Source organism: Dermacentor silvarum, chromosome 4, assembly GCF_013339745.2.
Source record: "Dermacentor silvarum isolate Dsil-2018 chromosome 4, BIME_Dsil_1.4, whole genome shotgun sequence".
NCBI lineage: Eukaryota > Metazoa > Arthropoda > Arachnida > Ixodida > Ixodidae > Dermacentor > Dermacentor silvarum.
In genome coordinates, this window is record NC_051157.2 from 30,474,306 (window position 1) to 30,487,221 (window position 12,916).

Sequence of the window (12,916 nt, forward strand, 5' to 3'; positions counted from 1 at the left end):
TCCTAATCGACGTGCTCCGAGTAGCATGCACAGACTTTCCTCGCGATCGACACGTGGCATTGCTCATCGCAGTTTGCCGAGTGCAGTGAACAAGGAAGCAATAAAAGACCGAGGGCAATCAAGCTAACGACAGTGAGCTGGTAACCAACTAGGCGAAGGTTTCTTGCTTCTTTTGTGCTGACTGCTCCTCTCAACAATTTGCATGTGTCTGAGTACGTCGAACGAAACTCCAGATTCTATGATCATTCCTCTCCTCTCTTTATGCATCGTGGCTTCAAAATTTGGCCATATATAGAACAAAAGGCAGGAAGGTTACCCATGGTCGCACCCGTTATCTATTCTACACGTGGGAAACGAGAAATCAAGACGCAAAGGAAGAAGGAGCGCGCACATGCGCACATGAATGTTCACTCATGTATAGTCACAAGCGCTGTCAGTATCTATTTGCTTTCAAGATGTGCATAACACACAGAAGTGGCCTTTCATGCGACATTAATGGCGTTGTTAAAAACAATAAATACGGTTAAGTCAAAGTGAGAAGGTAAAGGGGTTATCTGATACAACTCCTTCAAGGTGCCTGGAACGTTCCTGAAATCTATAATTTTTTAAAAATTTGTTCTTGATAAAGGTGTTTAGAGGAATAGGTTCACCGCCAGAGACACCGTTAAGAATCTCGCTAAAAAGCAGAAATCTGAGCCTTTCCACGGCAGAAGAGAGGTGCCATCAGCGCTCAATGCTGCTTCGGTTCGGTGATTTTACGATAACTCGGCGCGTTCAGACGAATAGCCATGCTGTATGTAAATTATTGCAATTCCAATTATTTTTTGCAAGAAGGACCGTCAAGTGTTTCCCAATCTTTTACTGTTCTTTTTAAGCCTAGATGAACAATAAACTTGGTTCACGTCAATCGCCGTGTAAGTGGTCCCAAAACAAGAAATCTAGCAATGCAAAGGCTACATCGCAAAATTATGGGGTTTTACGTGCCAAAACCACGATCTGATTATGAGGCACGCCGTAGTGGGGGACTCCGGAAATTTGGCCCACCTGGGGTTCTTTAACGTGCACCTAAATCTAAGTACACCGGTGTTTTCGCATTTCGCCCCCAACGAAATGCGGCCGATGTGGCCGGGATTCAATCCCGCGACCTCGTGCTCAGCAGCCCAACACCATAACCACTGAGCAACCACGGCGGATAAAGGCTACATCGCGACTTCGTAGACCTGTCTATGAGACACCTATTAAAACGACATTTCTATGGCTTGGCATTGGCATCTTTCACGCTACGTACCATCGTCTTCGCTGTTGCAATGCTGTTTCATCGAAGTACCTGCGCTAATTGAATTAGTTGGCAGCAACATCGACGAAGGAGCACATCTGGCTATAGGGAAGTCGTAATGTCGTAAAGCCGACTTGGCGCAAATATCTTTTTTTCACGTGTTCTTCCATGGAGACCGCAATCTTAAGCCTTGCTATCGCGACGCACGCACAAAATCAAGTCAGCCCTTTGTCATTCCCACGTGAGCGTTACGAGCCCCAGATGCCATCCTCTAGAAGATATGAAAGCCCTTAAAATCACTATTTTCTACAGTTATGTGCTGTAAGGGGTTACGATGCTCAGATACCTCGGGATGCCGTGCTCAAGCGTATTACCAATCATTGAGAAAAATTGGCCAGTCAAACCATCATTAATCGATCACTATCCGACATATTTCACGCAAGCCCCGTCAACCCTTAATTATGGCAATCACATATCCGAAGACATGATGGATATAATAGCGGTCGGAGGACCAACCACGTGGCCATTCATGTCATCGCCGCCGTAAACGTAGTAAGACAAATCGACGTAAATACCGCTGGGAACAATAACGAATCGGCACGTACAAGGCCGAGTCGATATCAAGCTCTCAGCTCGCATTAATGATAGGTTCGGCAACTGCGATCGCTGGCTGTCAGCGGGAAAAGCCGGACGACCAGGAAACAGGTGCGGCCGCCACGTGTACGTGCGTGAGTCGGAATGGCGCTAAGTGCAAGCCTTGTGCAACGGGCACCTGAGCGAAGGGTTCCGGTATGGCACACGACTGCGAGGCATGCAGAAGCAAAACAAGATCGTGATTGATCGCGCGCAATTACTTCCCGGAACAAGCACTCCAGAAGCCCCATTGTTTCAATCTCCAGCAACAAAATCATTACGACCGTGAAGAGTTATTCATCGAAACGACGTTCAGCGCGCCTCATAGTAGTATTACTGGTGAGAAAATTGAGCTAAAGCACTTATATCCGTACTCAAGTGCCCATGGCAAGCAGCGATCATAAGTCCCAATAATTTGTAGTGAAGTGGCCAACAGCTTCCAGTAGTGCCAACGGTATACACCCAGTTTAGCCTATTGTTCGTTCACTGTCATATTACGAATCACAGTGGAAGAGGTAGCGCACGGCTATCATACACAGATGTATTAAGTGAATGAGTTCTGCAGAAATCTGCATGATGAAGGAGGTCTAATGTAAACTAAAGTTGGCACCCACTTGAGGAAAGCACCGCACTACGAAGAAAAAAAACCATTGACGTTCCTCTTTCTTGAGAATCCCCTGAGAAAGAGAGAGAAGGTAGAGATGTCAACCAGAAAGCGTCAGGATTGTTTGGAGCCCATGTGGGTTTCCCTTGTGGATCCGTGCTATCTTCAGGTGAACGCCAATTCCTGCTTGCATGTCACCTGTAAAAATACGCCGAGCCTTTACTTGAGTTAACCTATCCAGTTTCCTTAACCATAGCATCTCTCTCGTGGAAACGTGGCCGTCCCTCTCGACGTCCTTGCATCGATTATTCCACGCATCCGCGAAAGAAACAAAGAGCCAACGTGGCATATTCTTCTTCGTGTCTTCTTTTATGTACAGACTTCTTCCAATACTTATTTACTTTCTCTTCTATATGTATATTGGTGATGTTCGCTCTATAGGCTGGTGCCCGCCGGTCACATATATAGTTCAGCAGGGACAGAGAAGCTTACAGAATATATTTCGTCCTACGATTTCTTTCTGAAACTCATGCACAGACAGTGATGATGGAAGCCGGCGAAATTATTTCTTCCTTGAATGGAAGCTGAAGAAATTAATCCGACCGCATTTTTTGAATGCCACTCCACCTTAATAATTGGTGGAAGATGACGCGAAACGCAGCTTATGAACACTGATGCACACGCGACAACGGCACACGCATATATGAAAAGGCAATTACAAAGTCATCTTTGCATTTCATGTCCCTTGAGAACAAACACCAAAAGCGCCTGCGTCCGCTGCAGCGCAAAGGCAAAATTTGTCCATGGACCGAGCACGTCCCGCTGATAAAGGCGCAGATATGAGGACTCAATTTTGTTGCAGTATGAAGTTTCTGTTTGTGCTGCGTCATTGTGTATAATTCATTGTACTGTCTCTTGCTTACTGCTGTTAATCACTCCCCTCTCGTCCACTTGCCGGATATTTACGGAACATTTCATTTCATTCTTGCGAAAAGACGGATGCCTTGCGCGACTTACTTTTCGCGCATTAGAAGTCACTCACTAAAATCTCCACGGTTAAGCCTCTGCCAAGGAAATTCGTTTACAGTGGTAGCAACGTGCGCGTGCCTTTCTCTACACCTTCGCTTTCAGCACTACACACGGCCTTAACAAACGCGACACCATATGCCTACACCGTGTCCACCAGAATTTCGCCCGTTCTAACCACTTCTTACTTAAAATTCAGCTATTGATATCGCCACAGTGCCATGTGTACGATGCATAGGAGGACGTACATCACATCTCTGTATTGAAGGAAGAAGTACTGGACCATGTCACCACACATGTAAAATGCATACTCGCACTGGACCTTAAAGGCGCATTTGATAACGTAGCTCATGAGGCCATCCTAAAAAACTTATCGCAACTCAATTGCGGCGAACGAATCTATAGCTACATTCGAGCATTCTTAACGGACCGCACGGCAACGGTAGGCGTGGATACCCTCAGAACAAAAGAGAAAAAGGTTCCAAATAGAGGCACTCCTCAGGGATCAGTCTTATCGCCTTTTCTCTTCAACGTCGCCATGAAAAAGAATATCCTGGGCATCCACAACACCTTAGAAGAACTAATTGAAGCACACCGACATGCGCAAATCACGCGCCTCAACCTCACTAGAACAGGCAGAGCAACACTTCGAAGGTTGCAATACCCTGTGGCGACAACCAACAATCAAGAAGTACTCCGCAAGTCCCTACACGAGCAAATAATGGTGGCGCCTGTTCCGCGTAACATGCACCCGGAATATCACTTGGGCAGGAGAAAAGCACGAGCAATAACAATAGAAAGGAGATCTCTCTCCACTACTCGCTGGACAGATGCGGCCATGTACCCGAATGGAGAGGGCATGGTAATCAGCGTGGCTGGACACAGACAGCAAGAACTGGTATCCGCCTCCGTTCGTACGCAGAACGTCGCCGCAGCCGAAGAGGCCGCTATTGCCCTCGCCATCTCGGCATCGAGACAAAACGAAGAACTATATATTCTTACAGACTGTCAATCAGCATGTCGAGCCTACGCGAACGGCCATCTACATAAAATCGCATGCGATATTCTACATCGCCTCAACGAAATACCCCGCACCACGATAATTTGGACACCGGGACATGAAGGCGTCAGCGGAAACCATCGAGCACACACGATAGCCCGAGGTCACTGCAACCGGGCACTGCAAGAGACGCCAGAAGACCCAAGTCCAGACACACTACAAACTTACTACGATATACTGCAGCACTACCGCCTTTCGAGAAGAACGATGCCGCCACCCCACCCATCCCTCACCAGAGCTGAAGCCACGACCTGGAGGCAACTCCAGACCAACACCTATCCTCACCTCACGCTCCTTCACGCGATGTACCCCACCCTTTATCAGCCCCTTTGTCCTTTTGTACAGAGCGAGCTACCCTCTACCACACCACATGGGCATGCCAAAATATCCCCAATAACTCTCCAAATCGAAACGCAACGCACGAGCAGTGGGAGATGGTGCTGACCAGCTCGGCACTGGAGGATCAGCGAAAGCTTATCGCCAGAGCCGAAAGTGCTGCCACCGCCGCTGGGGCCCTGGACTGAAGGCTCCACCCACCACGGAGATCGACGCTTCTCCGTGCCTCATCAAAATAAAGTTTTGTCTATCTCTCTCTCTCTGTATTGTCTTCTCTATCCTTCTCTGTGCATGTCATGTCAATCTGCACCCCTCTTCTCATAGCTGTGTTTCACGAACTATCCCAGCAAGAAATACTCCTAAGTACCTCACATACATTCCGGTTGCAGAATCCGCTCATCTACCAGTGTTACTCTCAATCCCGACAGAAAATTGTGCCGCGGACATTGTCATGAGATCTGTGACGTAACTGAAACTTGGGACAGCAACGCCTGCACTTCTTTGTTCTCAGAGAGAGTGGCCTACGCAGGGCACCCTCTTTCGGTGTAGGTACAAGTGTTCGGTTGTGTTGTCTGGGTGTGTCTCAGCTTATCGCTCCATATGTCATCCTTGCTAGAAGAGCACCATGCCGAACTTGCGACCAGGAAAACTTTTGCATCTTTCATAGAGGAATTTGTCTCTCGCCTACCTTCACTTTACCCACGGTGGTGGCAAGCGGGCCACCGAAGTTGAGGCTGCTGCCGTAGTCCAGCGGGTGCCCGACAAAGTCACCGCCGGGAGCCTCCAAGTTGGGCACCTCGACGACGCTCTCGGCTCGGCGGCTGGGTGCGGGCTCCACGCGGAACCACACGGGCGGCCGGATGCCGCGGAACGCCGAGTACGGGCTCGGTCGTCTCGGTGGCGGCGGCGGTGGGCCGTGAGTGGGCGCGGCCGCTAACGTGACGGACGCCAGGCAAGATACAAGGGCCACCTGCAGTGAGAGACGGCAAAGTCGACGGTCACGTTTGCGCCTTTGCACGTCTGTGGTCAGACGCGAAAGTCCGTATACCACAAAACGTCTTTCCCAGAAACCCTTCCACGTCAAAGAGGTTTACTGAAGAGCGGCACAGACCAAGTGGTACTTACCCTGTGCTCCAAGTTGGCATCAGAGATGTTCACTGAACAGCGGCACATACCCAGTGCCACATACCCAGTGACCCAATTTGGTCTGACAGTTGGTTTCGAATCCTGTTCCCGCCGCACAGCAGCCCGATGGTCTACCCGTTAGACCATGAACTACCCTCTCCCATTGACCCGAGTAGGCCTAAGCAGGACGGACGGACGGACGGACGGGCGGACGGGCGGACGGACGGACGGGCGGACGGACCGACCGACCAACCGACCGACCGACCGACCTCGGAAAGTATGTGAAGTACCCTGAGAATGCTAATCACCATTAAAAGATCCGCGCCGACTTCGCCGCGGCGCCGCTAGATGACGCTGCGTGTGCAGTGATGGAAAGCGAGAGAGAGGATCCCGGCTGCATGCACGTTTCGGCGTTGGCAATACGGTGTGTCGCTACGTTGCTGCAATGGTATAGTCGCACATTAATGTCGGCATCCATCGTGAGATGAATTCAGGACGTTCAGGTTTATATGCTAAGATGCGACGCCCACTTGCGAAAGTGACCAATGCCGAGCCCTTCGTGACAGTGGAAGAGGAGGATGGTGCAAAAATTCAGAGATGCCCACTATATCACACTGCGTCCATTACGCCAATGTCTATTACAACGACATTAAGAGCGCGAATATGTCACTGTAACTCAGATAAGTTGCATCGCAAAATCAACACACTTTCTATGGACCCTGGTGTTTATTTGAAAGGGCATGTCGTCTTCAGAGGTCTGTATACAGACGGCAGTGCTAGAGTAGTCGATTGCAATGGGCGATCAACACCTCACAAGTGATATAAATCTGCAGTGGCGTCAACCTTCACAAATACATCGCATGGTTTTACAGTGACGGTGGACCGCTCCAACGATTTCTGGCCAACCAATCCAGACATTGCTAATTTCATTTGTTTCTATTGTTTTATATATTTCTTCACTATAAATCAATGGTTTCAAAATTGCTCCTTCCAGTGCCAACCTTTTTACAGACTATACTATCGTTCCCTCTTTTGTGGCTTGGCGCTGGCGTAGAATCTCCTAGCATGTTTAGGATTTCGTGAAATATACACAGGGGCCAAGTACATCTGCAAACATTCGCACCCACAAGAAACCTACGAATTATTTGCAGTAACTTGAACCAGGCACCTGTCCTTCATGCAAATATTACTTTGTGTTTTCTTTCTTTCTTTTCCTTTTTTTTTTGGGGGGGGGGGGGGGGGAGGGGGGGATCATACTCAGGAGTCGATCAGCATGCAGCCTAAAACCCGAAATCGCTGACTTCTTTTCCCACCCGTTTCCCATTTATTTCATACCGTATCATTATTTCTGTTAACCCTCTTTCACTTCGTCTTTTTATCCTCACCTGTTGGCCTGGATGCATATCTCGCCATCATTAGTGAATGGATGTATACTAAGAAGGCATTTTGTTTTCGTGCAGGTGTTGTGCTTTGTAACGGGCATTCCATCATTCCGAAAGACGCCGTTAATTCTGCACAATCCGTAAACATTTCTTCGCTAACGCTGTTGACGACCCTGGCCCTAGGAATATCAAAATAAGTTCCAAAAAAAAAAAGAAAAGAAGACCATGTAAAGACCGTCTGGCAGCTGTTTGCAACTCCGGCAAAGCAGTGAAATCGTTAAAGGGTGCGCACAAAATAGACAGCTGGCCTGATTCGGGAGGTCAGAAATCACCCTGCGCCGTTACCCCCCCCCCAGCAAATCGGCCCGAACAAGGCCGACTTGTCATCGCAATTAGCGCTCGAAGCGAACTCCGTAAGCGTGACACAAGGGCCCGCGAGCCCTTTCCCACAGTTTCATTACGCAGGACAATCAATTAGCGAATCTGCATACAGTAGTTATATATACGCCAAGAGCCGCTGGCATTGAGTGCGCGGTTCCGTAATTCTCACGCAAGAAAGCGACATGACGAACATGCGTTACGTCCAAGTTTGTTCAACTTGCGCTGAATATTTATCTGCTTCGTCCTCGCGGTGCTCATCAGAATGATGCTAAGCCGAGGCAACGCAGCCGAGGCAACGCACTTAGCCACGGCTAGCCGGGTGGCCTGGAATGAGGGGGGCTCGAGTGGATGATATACTGACGTTATCATGACAGCGCCCTTCATGGTACACGCGGTCATGGAGAGTGGCGTTCATATTAAGCAGGGTGGACGCTAACGCGCGACCGCGCTCTGACGTGCCCGCTTAGCCGTAACGATGAACCAGTAAAAGCCAGTTTACCGCAACCACGCGCGCGTCCTCATACGCGAAGCACGTGGACTAACGAGACCATGTCCATAAAAGGATAAAGAAAAAGAAATTACTGTCGGCGGGGGAAGACCTCGGCACACGTGTAACCTTGAAAACGCTGCTTCCCATAGCAGGTTCTCCGGCGATCGCGGCTCCGCGTTTACGGCACACACGCAACCGTGCGTCAGAAGTCGATTGTCTCGAGGATGGGTAGCTGTTCGGCCGAGGCGTACACCATCAATCGCCGATTGTGTACACAGGCGTAACTTCACTCAAGTCGATCTCCATCGTGATCATTTACAACCGCAATCGGACGTGGGCGCTCGCGAGCGTTGATTATACGCTCCCGACTACCCGTGAGGCGGCCGGGATCACGCGAGAATTCCTGTGTGTCTCCGAGATGCGTACTCTTTGGAGTGACATAACATACACGACAGACGCGTCTGCACACACAGGCCACTTCGTCTGGCACTTAGCTCAGGGAGGAGCGGCCTAAGCGCGCGTAATAAATATGGCAAAGCGGCTTTTTAACTCTTGTGCAACGGGTTCGGCCGCGCCCCCCTCCAAAGTTGAGCAAGTTGGAAAACCAGCTGAGCTGGAAGAGCCCCTCCGTCGTGCGTTACACCAACCCCCGCAAAAGAGCACGCCAAACACAATACGACTCCTACGCGCGCGGGTCACGCGACCTCCCGCGTTGTTGGACGTCCGCCAAGTGCCAGGCCCGTCTTTCAAAAATTTTCGTTGTTTTTCTTTCTGCCCAGCGCCACTTCGGGCCGAGAGTACTACGTGTTCGCACAACATACTAGCAGCTGCAACTACTAACGCCCATTTCCTTAGTGTCTTCTCCTTGATTGTTTTTGTGGCCCAAGAAGAAACCCTCGGGTCATTAATCATTGGAGTATACTCATATTACATGTATACGCGCGTACGCGCAACCGCAGTAATCACAATCACTTACAGACAAGCGCAGGCAGCCGTCTGCAGTATCGACACAAGCACGCGAGAATCACGCAATTGGGCTTTTCAGCTTCGCAGTAATGTTGTGCGGCAAAACACCATGCCACCGAAATATTCCTCGTCGGGATTTTCAATGACTCGTCTTATCTCCGTTCGCATGGAGATCACCATGAACACGTATGTCATGTGATGGGTTACGAAATCACAGTCGTTCCTGGTTAGGTAATCGGCGATTTAAAGAGCCTGTCACACTAAACACTGCTGAAATTCAAGTGGAATCTCGTCGTCGAAATCAGACACCGCGCTCTGGCCGGCAGTAGATGGCAAAGGCATCAACTAAGATACGTTCAGAAGAAAGGGCGCGCAGGAAATAAAGGAAACGTAACGGATTAGAAACGTCTAAATTAAAAAGAAATACTTAGAGAGAGAGAGAGATAGAAATGAAGAAGGAAAGGCAGGGAGGTTAACCAAGAGAGTTCTAGAAGCTCACACCCGCTTGTTACTCGTGGACAGCCAAACTAGGCTCGATGGTGAAACGGACTCAAATCAGAAGTAGTGAACCAGAACGTTGTAGAAGACACACCTTCACTGCCGTCACAACGTAATAACAACTCTTATTAAGCACTCCATTAATTCACCAAGCTCCCAACACCTAAAATATATACGTATCCACGTTATTGCGTAGGATCGCTGCGCACAACGAAAGAAAGTCGCGTTTGTACGGCCAGCGCCGGTGTTGCTCACTGCGCTAGTCGTTTTGATGTCCCGTGGTGTCTGTCGCCACCGGTATTTGTCGCTGAAATCCCAGACTATTTTGCAAGATTTTGATCAAGAAAGAAAGTTGCTCGGTTCCTCAGGATTTTAATTCTGCAACGACTGATTGCCAGTAGAAGATTCTACTTCTCCACCACTCCGCCTATATCACGCCTGCACAATAGTGCGCATTGCCTCTTGAGCGCTTGTTAAACTGATTGGCTCAGGCTACGCTCTGCAGCATCACTGACTAACGTTTTGTCCTCAAAAAGAGATTTCTCGCGCACATTTTCGAATGCTTACTCAAACCGATAAAGCACGCAACAGGACAGGACTTACGGACAGCTGTCGCGTCACTGCCTTGCACTATTGGCGAAACTGCAACTTTTAACGGTTTCCCACATAAAGTAGCGCAGTGTTTTCCAGATATCGTAGGGATGTCGAGGCGGGTCTCTCTCTGCAGGCATCAGCGACGTGCGCGCTTCTATAGCAGCAGATCGATCGACAGGCGAAAAAGACGTGGTTGCGTCCGCGTTGGACCTCTGCTGACCCTTAACGCACGTATAAGCGCGCCGCGGGAAGCTGCTTACGACACTGCATTCGAACTGCATAGGAGTTAGAGAGAGGAGGCGCGTGCGCACACTTATTCTCCCTTGCATCTCGTCACGAAGTCCGAGCCGGCCGGCGCGCACGCAACAACGTCCGAGCGCGTCGCTCTCCGTTATTAGATATGCAGAGACACGATCGCTCGCTCGCTGGCTGACGCCACGGCAGCGGCGCATCGCTGAAGACCGCGAAAATCGACGCCCGATGACCGAGATACGCGGCGCGGCCGCGTATGGTACGGTCAATCCGCGGTTAATTGACGGCCACTTCCATTAGTGGTGCGCGCGCTAAGCAGGTTAGGCGTAAGTTTTGCGAGTTAGGCACGCTTCCGTCCGTGGGTGATTTTTTTGGCGGAGATCGTGTGTCGAGCTGGCGCGGAAGTCGAAGCGCGTGCGGCAGACGATGAACAGAACGACCCATGTTCGGTGCTGGTCGTGGCGCCCCCCTCCTGTAGGAATAAGGCCACCGAATTCGTGGAAGCAGTAGCGTACATAATGGCTTCGTACAGAGACTCCGAGCGAGGTAATGGTTACAGACCTTATGTAACAGAGTGACCACAAGCGCTTTGCGGCGGTTATACCGTTAGACAATGGAGTAGTGGCTACTGCTTTAGGCACGAATAACTATATTTTTAGAATGTACTCGTAGTGACCGGTACAGTATGTTTCCTCTGTTCCCTGTGCCTACTCATTTTGTACCTACGAGAATTTTTGTAGATGTCGAATATTGTACGAGCAACTACTCTTGCGAAACGAGTTTACAACTGTCCATCTCCTCCCAGGGTGTATCTGCTGAAGTGGAATACCGTATAATTTGAGAAAGCACGAGACATTCTAAATGTAATGCTAGAAATTAGAGTTACAACTCTTATCGAATTCATGCAGGATATATTGTAGATAAGAGGGAAGAACTCACGATTCATTTATCAGTCCATGGCTTACTGTATAAGGACGACGACGAAATAGATCAATTTTCGACATGCTTCGGCAAAATATGGATGTTGACCAAGCTAAGCAGCTGTGATCATCGTGGTTTGTAGTACTGCGTATGCGCGGCTTTTAGCACTAGTGTCTTCACTGATTTTCCAATTTATAGATTCTAACTTCCTAAATAATCGCATACTAAAGAGAAAATTTTCGCGCGTAACTCAGAATCAGGTGGCGCAAGACAGAAGTAATTGGAGATCGCTTGGAGCGGCCTTCTTACTGGCAGTGAACATAAACATTGGTTGAGGATGATTATTATAATAATGATGATGATGAAATAGCGCACACTGTGTATGTGAATGACGTAGCGTAATTATCCGAATTAATTACACTCAAATCTTAGAACACGAGTGTTTTTGCCCCTGTTTTCTCTTCCATTTAACGCACCCGCCAAAAATAAGACTGAAAACCGCGACAATCGCAGAACGTCACAGCCATTGAAACACCGCGGCACGTCTTTTATTGCATGAATTTTGATCACTCTATGAGCTAGTTCTATAATTTTTTCATTCAATTAGGGAGCCAAGATATAAAGCGATTCTTTTCCCTTTTCTGCCCACAACCCCTTCCTCCAGTGTACAGTAGCAAAACAGATAAAACTGGTTAACCTCCCCGTCATTCCTTATATTTCCTTCTAACGTGGTGCCGAGTGCTGGGACGGTCACATTCTTTCTTTCTTTTTCTCTCTCCTACAAATGACTCTGCGATTTCCTCAGGTCAGTTTTCATTAAAGCTCACCCTCTCCCCTTACAAATATGGTAAATTTCGTTGGGAAGTCTTGCTCCCTTATTTCTGCGTAGTTCCCAGCAAAATTCGCACCTTAAGTAAATATAGGTTGTGGTCGGTACCTTGCTAAGGCATAGTTCGCCAGTTAAAGAAATATGCGATAAGGCTTCCGCATTGTTGTAATAATAAATATTAAAACTATGGCAAAATCTTAATGATGATTGCTCTATATACACAGGATCAACTTCATACTCGCGATGTGAAAGGGAGTCCAAAATTTCGGCGTCGGTGTGATAACGCGCTTAGTAGCCAGTCACCGACAACCTTGGTTTCTGGCAAACAAGCGCCCTGTAGAAAGTCGCACGTGAAATTTAAAACGTGTAAAGAAAAGAGAGAGAGTTGGAAAGAGAACGCGTTCACATTAAAGGCTACGCGTTTCGTTTCGCAAGAGCGTACTCGATCACCTTCGACGACGTCACTCTGCTCTAAAAGAACGCGTACGGATATGTACGTGGAGAAAAAAGAAGCAATCAAATAAAATCATCAATGCAGAATCT

At 48.7% G+C, this 12,916-nt stretch overlaps 1 protein-coding gene across 2 annotated transcripts in view; it reads right to left on the bottom strand.

The window, feature by feature from the left end:
* The window catches only part of LOC119449701 (uncharacterized), a 99,414-nt gene that overhangs the window by 4,325 nt on the left and 82,173 nt on the right, over positions 1-12,916 (bottom strand). For both annotated transcript variants that reach the window (XM_037712940.2, XM_037712941.2), the window contains exon 2: positions 5,624-5,905. In XM_037712940.2, the coding sequence (XP_037568868.1) occupies positions 5,624-5,905 (282 nt within the window). The remainder of the gene's footprint in view (positions 1-5,623; positions 5,906-12,916) is intronic.